This window comes from Cricetulus griseus (genome assembly GCF_003668045.3).
Source record: "Cricetulus griseus strain 17A/GY chromosome 1 unlocalized genomic scaffold, alternate assembly CriGri-PICRH-1.0 chr1_0, whole genome shotgun sequence".
NCBI lineage: Eukaryota > Metazoa > Chordata > Mammalia > Rodentia > Cricetidae > Cricetulus > Cricetulus griseus.
Genome location: NW_023276806.1, coordinates 21,162,480 through 21,182,838, shown reverse-complemented (window position 1 = coordinate 21,182,838; position 20,359 = coordinate 21,162,480). Strand labels below are relative to the sequence as shown.

At 39.9% G+C, this 20,359-nt stretch overlaps 1 protein-coding gene across 1 annotated transcript; it reads left to right on the top strand.

Moving 5' to 3' along the window:
* Positions 1 to 1,081: 1,081 nt before the first annotated feature.
* LOC100767633 (all-trans-retinol dehydrogenase [NAD(+)] ADH4) lies at positions 1,082 to 14,590 on the top strand. The gene is made up of 8 exons (XM_035450727.1): positions 1,082 to 1,099; positions 2,399 to 2,500; positions 3,209 to 3,347; positions 4,805 to 4,892; positions 6,473 to 6,704; positions 10,576 to 10,836; positions 13,311 to 13,440; positions 14,388 to 14,590. The coding sequence occupies exons 1-8, from the start codon at positions 1,082 to 1,084 to the stop codon at positions 14,528 to 14,530; spliced, it is 1,113 nt and encodes a 370-aa protein (XP_035306618.1). The 3' UTR covers positions 14,531 to 14,590.
* Positions 14,591 to 20,359: the final 5,769 nt, after the last annotated feature.

Sequence of the window (20,359 nt, the reverse complement as noted above, 5' to 3'; positions counted from 1 at the left end):
GGAAATTTGAGCACGTGTGCAGCAGGGCTCATGAAGAGAACTTTCATGTAGCCACTGACTCACCATGAGCAAAAAGAAAAAAGCAAAACAGCAGGAAAAAAGGAAGAATGCATAAAATATGGTGATACAGTGTAATATTCAACAGTAAGAAAAATAAACTACAACTAAGGACACTGTGAATGACTGCAAAGATTGCTCAGCAATTAAGAGCACTGGTCACTCTTCTAGAGGGCCTGGATTCAATTCCTAGAACCTAAGTGGCAGCTCACAACTGTCTATAACTCCAATCCTAGGAGCTCTGACAATCTCTCTGGCTTCCATGGACACCAAGCACACATGCGGAACACAGACACAAACACAGTCAAAATGTCCACACACATAAAATAAATAAATAAAGGCACTGTGAACAGTGAACAAACAAAATTAAAGGTGAAACAAATGTAAGGGTATACACTATGAGTCTATTCACACAAACGTATTAATAAACAAATCTAAACTATTAGGTAGGAAAACAAAATACTTGGTAAAATCACAAATCACAAGCAAATTATTATGAGGGTGTAAAAGAAAAGAATGGGTGAAAGGGAAGTTTCAGAGCAATTGAAATACCTCTACTTAGTAGTAATTTGTAACTCAGCCTTAGACAAGTAATGCACTTTCTCTATTTGATAAATTGTAATAAAAGATAAGAAAAGAGCTAATTAAAAAAAAAAAAAGTCTTGGGCTGGGCATTGGTGACACACACACCTTTAATCCCAGCACTCGGGAGGCAGAAGCAGGCGGATCTCTGTGAGTTCGAGACCACCCTGGTCTACAAGAGCTAGTTCCAGGACAGCCTCCAAAGCCACAGAGAAACCCTATCTCGGGGGGAAAAAAAGTCTTGGTGCAACTGGGAGCGATAGGTTTGTGGATGAACTATGACAGTACAAATGTCACAGGAGGAGTCAGGCAGGGCTGTGATAGGAGAGGCAGCCAGCAGGAATGCTATTTACTCAGAGTTCTCAGCACAGGACACAGAGCATCTGGGTAGACGTGAAAGGCCAGTCAGAAAGACACTTCCAAAGCAAGCTTCCCAAGGAAAATGGGCACCAAGGGGAAAGTAAGTAATTAGCCTACATCTGCATTTAGCTTCTGCTTCTCTTATGTCTTTGCACAGTTGCTGAAGATGCTTCCTTCCGGGTTACACTCAAAGCACAGTGATTTAAAGTCAGCTAAAGAGACTGACTGGAGCAGTGCATAAGCTAGAAATGTGTTCTAAGGAAAACACATTTGCTAAAGTGTCTTCTACGGTACTCACATGTTATTTAAATGGGGGGTGGGTGGCGGGGAGAAAATCAAGTTTCCTATGCTATAACCATCAGTGCAGAGAAATTTAAAGCATAGGAACAGATGGGACAAAGTAGATTGCAAAATGCTGTGTATATGGCCCCATGGAGGACACCCAGTGGCTTTTCAACATAAGGGGAAGGAAAGTGACAAAAGTATAGATGGATTTTTTCTTACTTGTATTTTGAAATTTCTTGTAATGAATATACATTGTGTTTGCAATTTAAGAAATAACAATTTAAATCATAATTAAATATTGCAAAGAACAATTGAGAAGCAGGTTTTCAAATGGTCAAAAATGTATGCCAACAGTACAGGTAGTAGTAAGAACAAAAGATGACAGACTTCACATTTTCTTTCATTTTTACATATATTTGAAATTAAAAATGAAATTTTAGACTAAAAAACTTAATGTAGGAATTAATTGTAAAACTTTAGGTGCTTTGTTTCTTTTCATGCACTTGAGCTCAATTCTCAGAAAGAGAACAATTTTTATTTAACTTACATTCTACTGATTGTGTAATTGACTGTGTAAGTCTCAGTTGCCAGGTTTTTTATCATCTGGAGACCCTAGTCAATTCCAAGTTAGTGGATTTAGAATGGGACTTTCTCCTCTAACAGTTCCAGAGTGACAGAAATACCTGTTTGTCCAATGACTACACTCTAGTAGCAAATCACACCTATGCTAATGAGCTGGACTCAGATACTTTAGAGCTGGCTACAAATGCCTATTGACAATCCACCAAAACTTTAAGCCTTATAATTACATCTTCTTTGCTTAGAGATAAATATGTAGGCATGGTATTAGAGTAAATTTTTATATATTTGTTTCCTCAAGATATAAAAATTACAATGGCTCTAACATAGAAATTAATTTATGTGAAGACATCTTCTCCTGAAAATAATGTAAGTATACATGCATCTAGTCACAAACTCCTTTTTCATGTAATTATACATGTCCATAAAAGGCATTGGCCTTTATGGACAAAAACCACCTTATTCTATCTTTCCCTCCCTTCTCTCACCACTATTCTGTCTCTCACCTCTCTCCTGTCCTTCCTCTCTCCTTCAGGTTATTACATGCAAGGCAGCCATTGCCTGGGAAACAGGCAGTCCCCTTTGCATTGAAGAAGTTGAAGTGTCTCCTCCTAGGGCTCATGAAGTTCGAATTCAGGTGAGTAGAGACTTTAGCTGGACAATACAGACATGGCCCTGAACTGAATGTTGACTTTCCCCTGTGGACAAATCTATTTTTAGAATCAGACTTAAAAAGAGGCATTGTCATGTGTCTTAGTTGGGGTACCTATTGCTATGAAGAGACACCATGACCACAGCAACTCTTATAAAGGAAAACATTTAATTGGGTGGCTTGCTTATAGTTCAGAGGTTTAGTCCATTATTGTCATGACAGGAAGCAAGGCAGCATGCAGATAGACATGATGCTAGAGAAGGAGCTGAGAGTTCTTACATCTTGACTCACAGGCAACAGGAAGTGATCTGAGACACTGTATGTGGCTTGAGCATATATGAGACTCAAACCCCACCTCTTCAGTGACATACTTCCTCCTAACAAGGCCATGTAGACCTATGTTGTTACAACTGCATGGTGTACATTCTCTCATCTCTTTTTCCTTTGATGTTTCCTCTCCTAGAAATAGTATCACTAACACAGTGTGTTTTTTTCAAGCAACAAAAAAATTTAGAAAATTAAACTGGATTCCAGGAATAAAAGAATATAGCATAGTAAATTATTTATGTCCCTTTTTTTCAAAATATAATTCTTTTACTAAATACTGGGATTGCTATAATGCTTCATGATACTGTTGGGCCTAAGAACATAGCTACAGAACCACAACTCAAGTCTGCCTTGCTTCCTTTGTAGGTAATCGCCATGTGTGTGTGCCCTACTGACATCAACGCTACCAATCCTAAGAAGAAAGCTCTCTTTCCTGTAGTCCTTGGCCATGAGTGTGCAGGAATTGTAGAAAGCGTTGGGCCAGGAGTGACCAACTTCAAACCAGGTATTTCACTTCTGATTTCAATGAACTAGGAATTCTCAGCCTTCCCTGTGATGGCTCCTCACAACTGCCTTTGCTTTTTGTGCTGCCTGGGCTTTGCTAAGAATTCATCTTTCCTAAAGGAAAACTGACACAAACAATCTGTCATGGCATAACAAGGAAACAGACTATTTGAAACCAGAGTAGCCTAATAAAATTCTGGAAATACAGTCATGTTATTTACATAAACAGAGAAGTTGTCCTATAAAGCAAAGCTATAGGGTTAGTGCAAACTGAAGCTTGTATGGTTCACAAATGCTTCCTCCATGTGAAATGGAAATTTACTTTATGGTTATGTAAAAAGTGACGGTTTGCTGAAGGCTTAAGGGAAAGGCATCATACACATATCAATTTTAGTTTAAGTGTCATTTTGGGAGTTCATAAGATAAAACACAATACTCTGAAGCAAGCCAGTGAGTGAACCACATCACCCCTCATCCAAACTCGAAAGCATATTAGTATTTTCCACTCCAAGTATGAGCACAGATTTGCTCCCTCAAACCCTGCATTGTTGAAGGTGTGACCAGTGTCTACCTTTAGTCCTGACTCTGCCATTTACTAGCTGTATGACTAGGCCAGTTACAACGATTTTTGTGATTAGACTTGGGTTTCTCTTTTCTAAAATGCGGCGGTGAGAAGTAAAACACGAGCAAACACACTAGCTGCTGATCTCATGTGCATTATCATCGAATCGGTCATCAAAGAACCAAACAGGAACTGGTTAAGGAGCTAATAAACGTGGGATTGGAAAATGAACAGAATGGTCGGGCGTTGGTGGCGCACGCCTTTAATCCCAGCACTCGGGAGGCAGAGGCAGGTGGATCTCTGCAAGTTCGAGGGCAGCCTGGTCTCCAGAGCAAGTGCCAGGATAGGCTCCAAAGCTACACAGAGAAACCCTGTCTCGAAAAAATAAAAAAAAAAAAAAACTGAACAGAATGGTACAACGTGGGCAGTAATACAAAGTCTATGCTCTACCTCTCGCCTACATGGCACACCTCCTCTGTCCCACAGGGCACAGGGACTTTCTATTCCATACAAGTGTTTGGGAAGGCAGTAAGCAACAGTCATACACAGAGACTTCGGTGAGCATATTCCCAGCCACAACCCTGCACCTCTTAATACCAGTGCAGGCTGTCACGTGGCTGACAAGCAGACTAAGAAAGACAAAAGTGCAGTGTGTGAAAGAACCCACGGTCTTGTACTCTTCTGAAGTACTATATTTCAGTTGAATATAAAATGTATACTACAAAAATGGTGTTTTCTACTGATTTATCTGAGAGAAAGTTTTTTTAGGGCTGGGAATCAAGTCTGAGACCTTGCATAAACAGGCAAGTTCTCTACCGACAGTTCACATCCTAGCCACACTTCAGAAACTGTAACTACATCTTAGGTACCATCTAACACATGGCCTTTCTTTCTAGGTGACAAAGTAATTCCATTCTTTGCACCTCAGTGTAAAAAGTGCAAGTTCTGTCTGAGTCCTCTTACAAACCTCTGTGGGAAACTCCGGTAAGCCCCATCACTGTTAATAAGAGTATAAGTAGTCTTGTAAGTCATGTGGCTAAGAAGAACAATAGGAAACCATAGGGGTGCCGCTCAATAAAAGAGTAAGAATAACAGGTTTATCCACTGCTACATAGTAACACAATGAACAACTATATAATGAAAATAGCTAGACTTAAAATATACATACTAACCTAATTTTACACACGTTAGCAAGATGCTAAAGGACATCCTATATGTGTGTCACAGAAAGACAGTACCAGAATTTATGGTTACATGTGTATATAACAAAAGTATAAACACATCACTGGAATGATAAATTCCAAGTTAAAATTGTATCTACTTCTAGGGGAGTGAGAATGAATTCATAGAGGTGCATTAATTTATTCCAGGGCTATACAGCTTCAGTACTGAACCCAGGTTTTTCACAGACACTGTAGCTCAACAGTTGTGACTCTTAGTCACCTCAAACTGATGTATTTGTCCTGAATGCTGATTGAAGCTTGTTATTTAGGAAATTAAAACTTGGGCTAGAGAATGGCTCAGCTGTTAAAAGTAGTCACTAGTATTGCACAGGACTTGAGTTCAGTTACCAGCATCTACATAGTGGCTCATTAACCACCTATAACTCCAGTTCCAGGAGATCCAATGCCCTCTCCTGGCCTCTGTGCCACCTACACACATGTGGCACATATACACTCACACACATACACACACATAATAAGCAAATAGTTTTAAAAGGTAACTTAAAACCCTATTACTCATATCCATGCCTCTGTTCCTCTATCTACAAGAAGATACTGTCAGTTTGCAAGGTTGAATTAAAACTATACTTTTTTGCTAACTGTTAATGAAATTATGGATTTAGACAATGGCCATGGATTCTAATATTATAAAAAGAGAAATAATAAGATGCAATGACCCCTCTAGGTGTATCACACTACCTTTGAAGTACCCCCCCAAAAAAAAAAACCATGAAATCTGAATCAGACATTTCAATAAAAACTTCTAATTAAGAGGCAATGCTGACACAGAGAGACATGTTAAACCAGCTTTCAGTAGAATGACCAGCAACACTGATAAGGAGGGAAACTCTATGGGACCAACAACTCTAGTTTTCCACAAGGAAATTACAATATGGGAGTTATAAATTTAAAAGACGTCTTAGTAAAATGCAATGTGCCAACTTAACAGAATCCTTTAGAAATATGAATATCTCAAAACAGATGAGACAATGTGATGCCGGAGAACAAGTGTGTACTTCGGAGGGTGATGGGTGAAACTTGACTGGACAGGACTTAGCAGTTAATTAAGCCAGAAGGTCATTGGAGTACATTGAGGGTCATTGTACTATTCTATTTTTAGTTTTGCTTCAATTTACTGGCAGGAAAAAAAAATGAGTTAACAGAGAAAGAACCCAATAAAAGTTTGTTGGTATTAACACTAAAATTGCTCAAAAATACTATGTGTGGATGTGAAAAGTAACAAATTATTTTCCCAGCTTTTCCATTCGATTCCACAAAGCATTCATGACAAACATATGATATTCAATATCTCTTCTTCACTGTGTCCATTTCTTTTTCTAGGAACTTTAAATGCCCCACAATTGATCAAGAGCTCATGGAAGACAGAACAAGTAGATTTACCTGCAAAGGAAAACCAATTTACCATTTCATGGGAGTCAGTTCGTTCTCTCAGTACACTGTAGTTTCAGAAGCCAATCTTGCCAGAGTCGATGACGAGGCAAACTTAGAGAGAGTTTGTCTGATTGGATGTGGGTTCTCATCAGGCTATGGGGCTGCTATCAACACTGCCAAGGTACATCATTAAATGTTATGCTGTCTGCAAACAAAGGTTACTGGGAGTCAATGTTGTATAAAGGAGTTAGGACTGTCTTCACAATCTGGTTATACTGCTTATTGCCACTGTAATTAGCTGTACCATTTACTGCCTCTGTAATTTTCTGTTTTCACAGCCTGGGGATTGAACCCAAGGCATTGCACCTGCTAGGAAAACGCTATACCAAAGAGCTACACCTCCAGTTCAGCCTCTGTGATTTTATGCAGGCTATTAGATGTCTCTAAATAATAGCATCAATCGTTGTGAGCACATTAAGTTATATTGCATATACAAAACATTGGTTTAGTAAGCTACATATGGATGTGCCCTGATTTAAATAAAGCTCATCTAAGTATGACCTCTAAATGGAGAAACCCCACCTATTTCCATTTAGCCACCAGTTTTCCCCCTGATTCTGTTGATTATTCTCCCTCAGTTAATAAGAATTTACCCATTTCCCATCCCTTTGTGGTTTCAAGAGATTATGTTCTTGAAAGATGTGTTCCTGAAATCCTATTAGAATTTGAACACTCTTGCAAGGCTTAACTGGGTTACAAAGAGACAAGATAGCTTTAAAAAAAGAAGAAGTCTGAGATGGCAGGAATGCCATCTCATTGATGCTTTGGGCATCCCTGAAGCAGTGCCGCAAAGAAGCCCCATCTGTCCCCACTGGCTCCACTAGACACATTAGATATAAGTCAGTCTACTGCTAACTATATAGTTGGATTTTTCTTTGGGCTGCCAGCTCACAAATTAATGACAGAGACTTATTATTAATTCTGAAAGCTTAGCCTTAGCTTAGGCTTGTCCCACTAGCTCTTATAACTTAAGTTAACCCATTTATTTTAATCTATGTTCTGCCGTGTGGCTCATTACCTCTTCTCTCCATACTGCCTATGCTGGTGGCGACTCCACCTTTCTTCTTCCCAGAGTCCTCTCTGTCCCCGGAAGTCCCACCTAACCTCTTTCTGCCTAGCTATTGGCCATTCAGCTCTTTATTAAAACAATCAGAAGGTGCCTTGGCAAAAAAAAAAAAAAAAAAGCATCTTCACAGTCTAAACAAATATTCCTTAACATTTCTTTCTTTCTTTCTTTCTATCAATCTACGTATACCTATCATCTATCTGTAGCTTACTCATTCACTACCACCACCACCACCACTATATCTACCAGGCTTCCCTCAAACCCATGGTCCTCCTGACTCTACCTTCCAAGTGCCAGAATTACAGGCATGAGCCACACCATGCTGGACTTCCACTTTGAATTTAGATTTTGATTGGTTGGGGTATTTTTTAATCTTTTATAAAATATATTTACTTTATGTGTTTGAGTGTTTTGCCTACATGTATATGTACATGAAATATATGTACCTGTGGAAGAGGGGATCCAATCCCCTGTAACTAGAGTTACAGATGGTTGTGAGCTCGCATATGAGGGCTGGGAATCAAACCTGGGTCCTCTGCTAGAACAGGTGCTCTTAACTGCTAAGCCCTCTCTTTCCTGTCCCTTGAAGCATTTTAATCAATTAAAATTATACATGGAGTACAATGTGATGTTTACATAGATAGATAGATAGATAGATAGATAGATAGATAGTGTGTTAAGTGATAAAATAATATACCTATTTCCACACAAAATTACCTTTTGTAATAAAAACCCTCAACTTGTATCCCCGGCAATATTTAAGTATAGATTAGCTGCTGGTGATAGTCACCATTCTGTGCAGATTTCCTCAGATGTTTTGGTATTAGCACTGGGTTGGATATATGGTTTGCAAATATATTCTCCCATTTCTTAGGTTTTATAAATTCTGTTGGCTGTCTCCTTGGTTATGCAGAAGATTTTAGACTAATATAATCCCATTCATGTATTTTTCTTTTGTTTGTATGCTTCATTTTTTGTTTGTTTTCTTCTGTTTTTGGAGACAGGGCCTCACTAGGCTTGTCCACAATGGCCTTGTTTGATCTTGTGATCTTTGCCCCAGCTCCTATGGTCTTTAGAATGAGACCCAGGAAATCACTGTGCAGATTGTGGTCATGAATACTTTCCATTATGTTTTGTCTAGTGGATTTATAGCTTTATCTGTTGCGTTTGTCTTTAACCCACTGTGAGCATTGCTTGTGAGCACTGTGAATTTGCATATGGTATGAGAGTCAATTTGGCATGGTGGCACACGTCTTTGATCACACTGGAAGGCAAAGGCAGTTGGATCTCTGTGGATTTGAGGCTACCTTGATCTAGAAAGTGAATTTCAAGACAGCCAGAACTACATACAGAGACCCTTGTCTCAGGAAGGAAGGAACAAGGAAGGAGGGAGGGAGGGAGGGAGGGAGGGAGGGAGGGAGGGAGGGAGGGAGTCAGTCAGTCAGTCAGTCAGTCAGTCAGTCAGTCAGTCAGTCTGTGTTTTCTGCATGTTGTTATCAGTTTTCTCAGCACAGTTTACTCAACAGCCTGACTTTCCCCATTGCATAAACTAATAGATGTGTAACACCTGTGCTCCTTACTAATTAAGTTTCCAAATTAGACGACATCAATATGTCTTTTGGACAGATTTTATCTTCTCTTTTTGCTTATTCTTTAATTTAAGAAGTTCCTAATACGCATCAGAAAATACTAATTAAGCTTTTCTATCTGTCGTATTTTCTGCCACTCTTCTAAGAATTTGTGCCAACTACATGATTTCTCTTACCATACTGTACATTGCTTCTAATTAAGTCTGTGTAAGACGCTCCTCATCAAAGACTTGGTAGACATGAGTCCTCAATAATGCAAGGGACGCAACAAGCCCTGCCTTTAAAATACTGGCCAGCATGATGGCTCATGCCTGGATCCCCAGCATTTGAGAGACTAAGGCCAGAGGATCCCCATGAGGCCAACATAAGCTATATAGTGAGTTCCAGGTCAGCCTGCTCTACAATGTGATACCCCATTTCAAAACCAAACTAAGAGAAAGAGGGGAGTATAAATTATTGTGCATGGTATAAGAAAAGCAAAACAGCACTGATTTCTGACTGAAGAATCAAGAACAGGTTCATGGAGATAATGCTGTGTAAGCCAGGGCTAGAAGGTTAGAATATAGTTTAATTTAAGGGAATTAGATGCAAAATACACTGGCTGGACCCAGGAAGAGGAGGTTAAGACACCAGAGAGAAAAGTGCCACCATATACAGCTGTTGTGGAAAATCATGGGAATGGAACAGAAAGGTAAAAAAGGAGTCATCAAAACTTCACCCAGTGTGGTACCACATGCCTGTCCTATAGAGCACTGTAGAGGCCGGAGCAAGATGATCTCAAGTTCAAGAGCACTGTGGCCTAATAGTGGGAACGTGTCTACAACCAGCAAATGAGCATCCTTCAGTTCCATTAGAAGATATTTGGTCATCATCCCACCTAAATAGTGACAATCTGGAATAATCAAGTGCATCCACTAACATTTATAGAAATGTCAATGGTCATTCAAAAACAACTGCACATCAAAATAAGGTCCATTAGAACCTTATTTACCTCTGACCCAGTCTCAATGGGAAAAAAAAAAAAAAACAAACAAACTCCTTTAGAATGTGTGAGCTTTTTATTTGTTTTCTGACATCACTGATAGGCAAGGTGAAAGAATTCTTTCCACTTGGGTTTGCTCCTTAAGAACTGGTACCTTAATGGCCCTTAAATAATTTGACAAATTTTGATAGGAATGCATTTGTCTTCACAGTGGTGGCGTCTTCACCACTGGATACGCCATAGCTTTATAGCAGGCATTTTTTAATTGGTGTGTCTGAGTCACCTCTCCCTCCCCTATGAAAGAAATGGCTGAGAGCAGCAGCTTTAAGTCACTCTGTACTTTACTTGCCTGCAGGTCACCCCTGGTTCCACCTGTGCTGTCTTTGGCCTGGGCTGTGTAGGTCTTTCTGCTGTGATGGGATGTAAAGCAGCAGGTGCTTCCAGAATCATAGCTATTGATGTCAACAGTGACAAGTTTCCAAAAGCCAAGGCCCTGGGAGCCACTGACTGCCTTAATCCCAAAGACCTAGATAAACCGGTCCAGGATGTCATCACTGAACTGACCAACGGAGGTGTGGATTTCTCCCTCGACTGTGCAGGCACAGCTCAGACCTTGGTATGTGGATTTCTCTCTCCATCCTCAGCCCACACATCTTACTTCCAAAATGCTCTTTAATCACCAAATAATAAGGGAAAGCGAGCCACATTTATAACAGTGGGTGGCTTTCATTATATTAATATTTTCAAAGGCCAGAAAGAAGAAAATTGTCAGCTATAACTCATCAACTACTTGTTCCCTTAGCCACACTTTGGGTCAAAGCTCACTGCTGTGGCTTCTCTGTTAGGACGTTTCATGTCACTATAATGAGCCACCTGTGGTTTGGTGCTTACTAAGATAAAGAGTTTATTTTGCTTATATTTTGGAAGCTGAAAAAATATAAACAGCACAGGGCCAACTCGAATGAGACTCTCCTCTTTGCATCACCCCACATGAACGGGATTATGGTGGGAGCACACGTGTCCATCAGGCCTATTAAAGATCAACCTTGCCACACAGAAGACCAATGCATGGATCCTTCAAGGACACGGTCAGACCAAGTCTAAGTTGGAGCACTCCCCAAATGCCAGTGTGGTTTCTGAGCTCAGGCCTCCAAGATGAGCAGCGTGGCACTTATTTCCACGTGTTTGTTCTTTTGAGATCTCAAGAAGAAAATAATATTTTCCAATTTTGTTTTCCACTATGATTCCAATTATTTCTCATCGGTAACTTGTGGTTTCCTTTATTTTTACTTAGCTAGGGAAGTTCCCCCACCCACCCCACCCCACCCCACCCCCATCTATCAAGTCAAATAAAAAAGGTGATGAGCCACCCATCACAGACAGTCATCTCTGTAGTTTTCAATTGTGGTAGTGCCCAGCTTTATTCTTCAGTAGGTAATCACTTAGTTTGTACTTCCTCAAGATACTAATTTTATTTTCATTTGTTCGGGGATGAAATGACCAAAGAACTTATCACCTAAGTTATTCATCTTTTCTCTTCCTGTTTCCCTTATGTGGGTAAAGCAGTTGTGATGTTTTTCCATGTGAGTGACACTGTCATGCAGCCTGGTTACTAAACCTCCTCTTAGAGGTGGTTAAAACACTGCCTGCCAGAATCTAGCAGGTGGTAAAAGCTGGTACACATTGACTCTACTGAGGATAGCACACACTCAGTGCTTCTTCCCTGTGCTGCGCCCTGCATCCTGCATGGCCAAGCCCACCGCCTGCAGTGCTCCACATCCATTCTGCACTTCCCACAGCTCAGCTCTTACGGCAAAGGCCGCCTACCCACCCCAGTTTTTTAATTTATTATGATAGCTAGCATTAGACTTTTTCATAGGGTTTCTATTGCTGTGATGAAACACTACAACCAAACACCATGGGGAGGAGAGGGTTTATCTGACTTACATTTCCACATTGTGGTCCATCATTGAACAAAGCCAGGAAAACCTCACACAAGGGCAGGAACCTGGAGGCAGGAGCTGATGCAGTGTTCAGTTACAAAGATTTTTGTAAAGTAGTATCACCCCAAAGGTTCAAAATCAAGTTGGCCACAAAGGATGTGAACAATTTTACACTTGTCTTCTATATGAGTCTCAAAAGATTTAAACTGTTTATCTGTTTGCCTATGGCTTCTACATGGAATGGCCTTCTACACTGAAACTTACATTTTCAATTCTTCGAATTTTTACATCAACCCCAGATTTACAATGTTCTCAGTCTCAACGATTAGCATATGTCTAAATCTCTTGGGCTGCTCCTCCATGTGGAGACTCGGCAATCAAGGAAGTTAAATCAATGGCCTCACAATCTCAACAAGACAGACACCATAGGCTAAAATGTAGAGAAACAAAGAGTTATTTTCTAGTATTTTTGCTCAGCATTTCTCCATATTTATCCTACTTTTAAATCTAAGTATTCAATGTGTTCTCAGGCTCTACAGAATCAGTTATTAGCTCTCTCCTCATACTTTTCAATATTTTGGTCCCAGGCCCCAGGAATTTCTCATGTTTTAGTAAATGTTTGTGGTAGATTACCTAACCATTACTGACTAAAGTCCATGTTCTGTGGATTCTTCATAGTTCTATGTTCATGTTTCTCAGTATACATGTTATACTTTGTAGGTTCAGCTAAACAGTGGTATTTGTACAGGGTAAAATATGTCCCATTTCCTTTTAATATCTTTTGGATGGTATTAAGATTACCTTTTTTTAGGCAGGTGTCATGGCATATGCCTTTAATCCCAGCACTTGGGAGACAGAGGCAGGTAGATCTCTGAGTTTGACACTAGTCTGGTTTACAGAGCAAGTTTCAGGACAACCAGGACTACACAGAGAAACAAAACAAAAATGAATTATTTTTGTAGGTTTTACATATAATAGAACACTAGAGTCCCAAATTTCAATCAGATACTGTGATGACTTCCTTAACTTGAGCCGATTATGTAAATGTAACATTGAACAAATTTTCCCTGGAGCATTGTACACAGCCATACTAGAGCTCATGTTGATTTCTCCACATGCCCAGGTAATCTTTTGTTTGACATTTCAGAAAGCAGCAGTGGACTGCACAATATTTGGCTGGGGATCGTGTACTGTGGTTGCAGCAAAGGTTGACGAAATGAATATAGCCACTGTGGACGTTATAATGGGCCGTTCTATAAATGGAACATTCTTTGGAGGTCAGTTTTTTTCTTCATAGTTTTTCATTTTCCTCGCTATTATATGAAATTATTAAGGATTATAGAATTTTACAAAGAAGAATAATTTGTATAAACATTAAGCATATAAAAACTACTCTAGTATTTGAAGTTTGCATGGAAATAGGACTACAATGTACGAACTGAAATTCGGTTTAAGCAGCTGGGTTTAGTGATACAAGCCTGTAATCCCAGCACTCAAGAGGATGAAGTAGATGGATCGTAAGTTTGAGGCAAGCTTTGATATACTGAGTTCAAGGCCTACCCAACCTTCATAACATGGACCTATCTCAAAAGAAAAGGGAAAAAATTCAAGTGGTATTGAAACAAAACAATCAGTTGAGAGGAGCAAAAGGGACATTTTGGTCTAAGTAAGATAACTATTAGCTAGAGTGGACAGCAATCTTGAATTTTTCTTATGAAGAAAAACTTTATTATTTATTTATTTACTTATTTTAGTTTGTCAAGACAGGGTTTCTCTTTGTAGCCCTGGCTGTCACTCTGTAGACCACAGGCTGGCCTTGTACTCTGAGATCTGCCTGCCTCTGCCACCCAAGTGCTGGGATTAAAGATGTGTGCCACCACTTCCTGGCAAAGAAGAACTTTTAAATATAATAAATGCATAAAATTAAAGATGGAGTAAAACTTAAGCTTAATGTATTTAAAGTGACCAAAATCTGACCTAGTGATTTCACCTCTTCAACAAACACACTTATCTAGATTTAAATAAAAAGATATTCAACTAGAAGGGAGCCAGCAGGAGGTGGGACAGGTAACAAGAGAGAAAGCTCAGGGAGAGGAGATATTAGCAAAGCGTATCATGTACATGTATGAATTCCATAGAGATGCCTTTAAAGGAGAAAACTTAAACTACTTCTGTACATCACGTGGCATGCCTTTCTTTATATGACATTGTGGCCAAATTACAGGTTGGAAAAGTGTAGATTCTGTCCCAAACCTGGTTACTGACTACAAGAATAAAAAATTCGATCTGGACATACTGGTGACCCACAGCCTACCTTTTGACAAAATAAATGAGGCAATCGACCTGATGAACCAAGGAAAAAGGTAAACTACCAAGTCTATGACTGAGTAGTTTAGAAATTCTTCATCATTTTTTATTTGTGATATTTTAGTGTGTGTGTGTGTGTGTGTGTGTGTGTGTGTGTGTGTGTGTGTGTGTGTGTGTGTGTGTGTGTGTGTGTGTGTGTGTGTGTGTGTGTGTGTGTGTGTGTGTGTGTGTGTGTGTGTGTGTGTGTGTGTGTGTGTGTGTGTGTGTGTGTGTGTGGTGTGTGTGTGTGTGTGTGTGTGTGTGTGTGTGTGTGTGTGTGTGTGTGTGTGTGTGTGTGTGTGTGTGTGTGTGTGTGTGTGTGTGTGTGTGTGTGTGTGTGTGTGTGTGTGTGTGTGTGTGTGTATGTGTGTAATGTGCATATGGGTGTCCAAGGAAGCCAAGATAGGATGTCAGATCCCCTGGACCTAGAATTACAGGTGTTTGTGAGCCATCTGATGTGGGTGCTGGGAATTGAACCTTGCTCCACTGCAAAAATAGCAAATGCTATTATATAGCAGTAAGCCATCTTTCTAACTCCAACCCTTATGGTTCTTATGTAACCTAACAACTAAACAGATGTCTCTTTGGACTCTCTACATCAAAATATGCTTACCAGATCAAATATCCGTTTGGAAGAAAAAGAAAGGGTTCTGTTTCTGCAATACACAGTGTTATATATGCTATGCAGCACACAATAGTGGCATAAACTGATAGGTATTTTCCATCTCACAAATAATTGTTAACTCAAGCCAGTTGTTCCCTAGAAGGAAGGACTTCTACAGTACAACAGTGTGTTCCTCTGGTCCAGTGGGCCTACGTCTAGAATTGTTTTCTGTGATTTGACAAGGGGCCTTCAGGGCCAGAGCCCTGTGCAACCAGTGAAATATGAGCAGAGGGTGGCAGGCTATCAGGTATATGCAGGGTTTCAGCTCGCTCTCTGCCTTGCCTTATCCTGGGGCTCCCATAAGATCCCTTTGCCCAACAATTTTAGCTGCACGGTGTCTCAGTATTGGTTCCAAGTATTAATCTATAGCAATGCTCCAAATGAGGGATTCCTAGAGGCTGGGGACTGTGTAAGACTGGGATTAATTATTTCAGTTAATTTTCAGCCTTCATTAATAGAAGCAAAGAGTGACCACCAAGAATAATGATATTTAGAAGACAAATAGGGCAAAGAACTTAAAAGACATAGCAAAGAAAAGGAGGGATAATTAAAATGGAGGGGCCTAAACTAAAGTGATGGGAGATGGAAGCAGAGAATAAACACTGCAGGAAGAGGAAATGGGTCCATGGGGTAAGGACCGAGGTTATTTCGTGGGAAAGAAACGGGAGAAAATATTCCACTGATATTACTTTCCCAATTTGCAAACGCATTAGCCACAGCATATCAAAAAGTTGAAGAAAAAGAGAAAAATTGGTTATTTTTAAAGCTACATTATATAAACATGGTAGACAAACCCTGCAATATCTTGTAAACCTCAACATGGCCACAGTATTTCTCTCAAGTTAGGAGATGGGCTGGGAGGCCTAAGAACCTGGGATTCATAGCTCCTGTACCACAACCTTTTCGCCTGAAGTTCTCAGTCACAGAATATATCCACAAGAAATGCTAAGTGGTGGTGGCCAAGCAAAAAATGTCACCTTGCACTGTTAGCAGATGGGCAAATCTCCCATATCCCACAAGGAATTCCTAAGCAGTTAGTGGTTGAGCAGAAGCTTATGGGCAGGTCTACCTGAGGTGAGTGTCATACTCCCTCACTCACCCTGAAGGAACCACCTAACTATCTACAGATGGACAAGTGGCCACCACCACACAAGTTCAGGAATCACATGAGAGGGAAAGTCTCCTGCCTTCCTAACCACATAGATGAAAAGGAGTGAAGGGAAAGCAAGGGGACATAATGTCTCACTCCACAGTACATGTAACTTCCATTGCCAGAGTACAGGACATTTTTAGGCATGGCACCTGCATACGCCAACATTCTTCAGCTCCTCCTGTGGGTGTCTGAGATAGGGTTTCTGTCCTTGTTTATACACATCGGGATGACTCAGGATTGCCATCGTTGGAGTTTTCAGAAAGCAGCATCGGAGCATATCAAGCTCTCTCTCCTTTGATGCTCTACTTTGCTAAGAGTGGTGACTTCCCAACACTAACACCTCATTTCCCCAGCTGGTATGCCTTAATTTTAGGCAGCGCCACCAGCAACAAGAGCCTCACTCTGTCATGTGCAGTCTATTAACCCTGTCACAAATATTATTAATGCCACGAATGGAGGAAGATGACAAAATAGAAGAAATGATTCTTAACGGTGTGGGCATCTACTGAAGGGACGAGTGAAACAAGAAAGGAGAATGAGGGTGAATATGATCAAAGACATGCCTTAAATGTCACAATGAACCCCATTATTCATATAAGTAGTATATGATAGCAGTACGTGTTTCTCTGAAGAAAGATTAGCTCAAACTCTGACGTGAAAAGAAAAACAACCTTGTGGACTTTGGATAAATGTTCATATAAATAGTATTTATTGTTGTTTATTATTATTATCAGCATCCGAATAATCCTGACCTTTTGAAGATGCATGACCTTTGGAATATGATGTGATTGGATCTGAGCCTGCCTGGTGGACTTATTACTTCATACAATGTAATGAGCCAAAGAAAGCTGCGAGTTTAAGCACAAGTTTACACTTTGTTTCTCGACATAAATTAACTACAAATTGTATATCCAGTGTGCCTATAAAATATGTCCAGATTTCCTATTTGAAATAACTGATGCTGGGTCTGTGGCTCAGGGGCACATCCCTTTCTCAGCACATGCAAAGAAATAAGTGGATGAAGAAATGAAAAGGACATCTGAAGTTTGTATAAATAGAATCATATGTTTAAGAATTGTTTAAAACTATTTTTCAGCAGTAGGGTGGGAAATAAAAAAAATAAATAAGACCAGCTGTTTTTGTAATTTAAGCTGGGGGATGAATACACAGAATTTCATTATACTGTTCTTTCCACTTTCATCTATGTTAACAGTTTTCCACAATAAAATGATTTTCTTTTACTGGAAAAACCTGTAATATATATTATATATGTGTGCATATAAAATATTATTATATGGTTTCTGTGTTCTAATAAACTATAAGCTATTCTTAATACAGATGCTAATTTATATTTATATGTGTTAATTTCTTTTCTCTTAGCCCCATTTTATAAGCATTCACTACAATCATAAGCAGTAGGATATCAAAATCTACATAAAAATGTTTTTAAAAACATCTATTCTCTGAATTTCTCTCTATAAAATAACTGTCCTTTTGTCTGAGAATTGTAATACACTGTGTTTTGTGCTTTGCTGGACAATAAACAGTAGCTGGCATGAACTGATGCTATATTCTAAAGTCAACTAAATGCAACAAAGAACAAGCAGGGCAGTGGTGGGCACACACTAATCCCAGCTCTCAGAAGGCAGAGGCAGGTGAACCTCTAAATTTGAGGCCAGCCTGTTCTACACAGCTAGTTCTAGGACAGTCAGGGCTACACAGAGAAATTCCTGTTTCAACAAAAGAGGAAAAAAGAACAAAGAACAATGTACCAATGTACTTATAATAAAGTAGATGGGTCTGAAGAGTTGGCTCAGCAGTTAAGAGCACTGGCTGCTCTTCCAGAAGACCCATGCTTAATTCCTAGCAACCACATGGTGGCTCACAAATGTGTAACTTCAGTGCCAGGGGATCCGATGCCCTCTTCTGGCCTCTGTAGGCACCAAGCAGACATGCAGTACCCTTACATACATGCAGGCAAAACATTCAAACACAGAAAATAAAAATAAATAAATCTTGCCAGGTATGCTAGTTCATACCCCTAAACCCAACACTTAAGACAGAGACTGGCTCTCACGTGGGCTTTTGAAATCTCAAAGCCCATTCCCAGGGACACACTTCCTCCAACAAGGTCATACCTACTTCAACAAGGCCACATCCCCTAATCCTTCTCAAAGTTTCACTCCCTGGTAACTAATCATTCAAATATGAGACTATGGGACCATTCTTATTTAAATAGTTACACCTGTAAACCATGTTTGAACTCTGAGAGAAAAACACCTCTGAAGCTTGACTGGGGAAAGGAGGGCTCATATTCCTGGTTGGTGGGTTTGAAACAGGGTTTACAGTCTGTAGCCCTCATTGGTCTCAAAACCACACATCAGGCTGGTCTCAAGTGAACAGATCATACTCCTCCCTGTGCCAAGCCCTGAGATCAGGCATGTGTCATCTGCCCCTGCTTCTGGAAGATCGTTTCTTAGAAACAGAAGAAAGTTGGTCTGGGAATGTTTCCTTTCTCATTGTTGTGAAGACCAATCATGCTATCCCCGTAGGTTTTGCCCTCTCCTTACTCCCTCTCCTCTCCTTTGCTTCCTTGACCCCTAGATTGCTTCATACCCATCTCGTTTAAGACCTACCCACCACAAAATGCATCATTTCCCATTGCCTTTGGCACTCAGTGACTTTACACCTGCTGCCACTGCTGTTTCTCAAATCTATGCTTGCAACATCTTTGAAGGAAGAACAATCTTTAAATTTATTAGACAGAAAACATGTTTGGTAGTAAGTTTGTTCTCATGTGCATCCAAATAATCTATATTCACTCTTTAGGTGCTGTGATTTGGGATTTGGTAGGACTTTTGTTTTGAGAATTTCATATATGAGTACCGTATTTACAGCGTTTCTATCTCACTGTCTTCCCTTCCCCTATTCCTTCTCAAATTCATGACCTCTTCTTCAACTGTGGCACATGCAATGTGTGTGTGCGCGCACACACACACACACACACACACACACACACACTCACACACACACACACACACTCACACACACACACTCACACACACACACACACACACTCACACACACACACACTCACACACACACACACACACACACTCACACACACACACACACACACACACACAGAACCTTCTGAGTCCATTTAGTATCACTAATATTCTATTGTGTTTAGGGCCAATCAATTGGGATTGGATAACCTATTGGGGAATCCCTTCCTGGAGAACACTGGTTCTTCCTCACCTAGTAGCCATTAGTTGCCTGTAGGTCTTTGTCTAGGGCTGTGCCTTGTAAAATAACCCCTGTCCACGTTGGAATCTCAACTAGCATTATCACTTGTGCAGGTCTTGTATAGGAGACCAAGTGATAAAGATTTCATGGGTGTAGCTCTCTGTCATATTAGAAGACACTATCTGGAAGCAGACTTCCTGTTTTGAATGGAATTTTTCAAAAACATTTTCTGCATTCCTCTTCTTTTCCCTAACCGAGGCCAACCTTGACAACAGATTGAGATCTTATTTAAAAAAAAAGAATCACAGACAAGGAATGCAGTTTGCAGTGAGTAGTATACATGAAAGTCTACATTCTGACAGCTGGCTCCTTTTCCAGCAAGCTCTCACTAACTAATGAGTGCCGTTTCTTGAAAGGCTACCTGCAACACATACTACAACATGTCTAGAGTGCCAGGCCACTGTAACAGACTGGAAATTGATTCCCTCCAAAGGGAAAAAAAAAATATTACAATAATGGCTTGCTGGGCAATGTACTTTCTGTTGTTGTAAAGAACTGTCCTGTTCTTTATTTGCCAGTGTTTCAGACTAAAGATTAAAATTTTAAGGAACATATATCACTGACCTTCTGTGGGATATTAAATCTGCATCTCAAAATGTGTTTTCCCCAACATAACAAGCACACGTCTATTTATGAAAGCTATTTTGTGGATCTAACATTATTGAAAATATTTATGTGTTCCTGTAATAGTGTACAACATTTTTGTTTAGAAGACAATCCAATC

Coding starts and splice junctions, on each gene's coding strand:
- LOC100767633 (XM_035450727.1), top strand. Junction 3,348..4,804: donor AGTGACCAACTTCAAACCAG/GTATTTCACTTC, acceptor CTTTCTTTCTAG/GTGACAAAGTAATTCCATTC. Junction 13,441..14,387: donor AAATGGAACATTCTTTGGAG/GTCAGTTTTTTT, acceptor GCCAAATTACAG/GTTGGAAAAGTGTAGATTCT.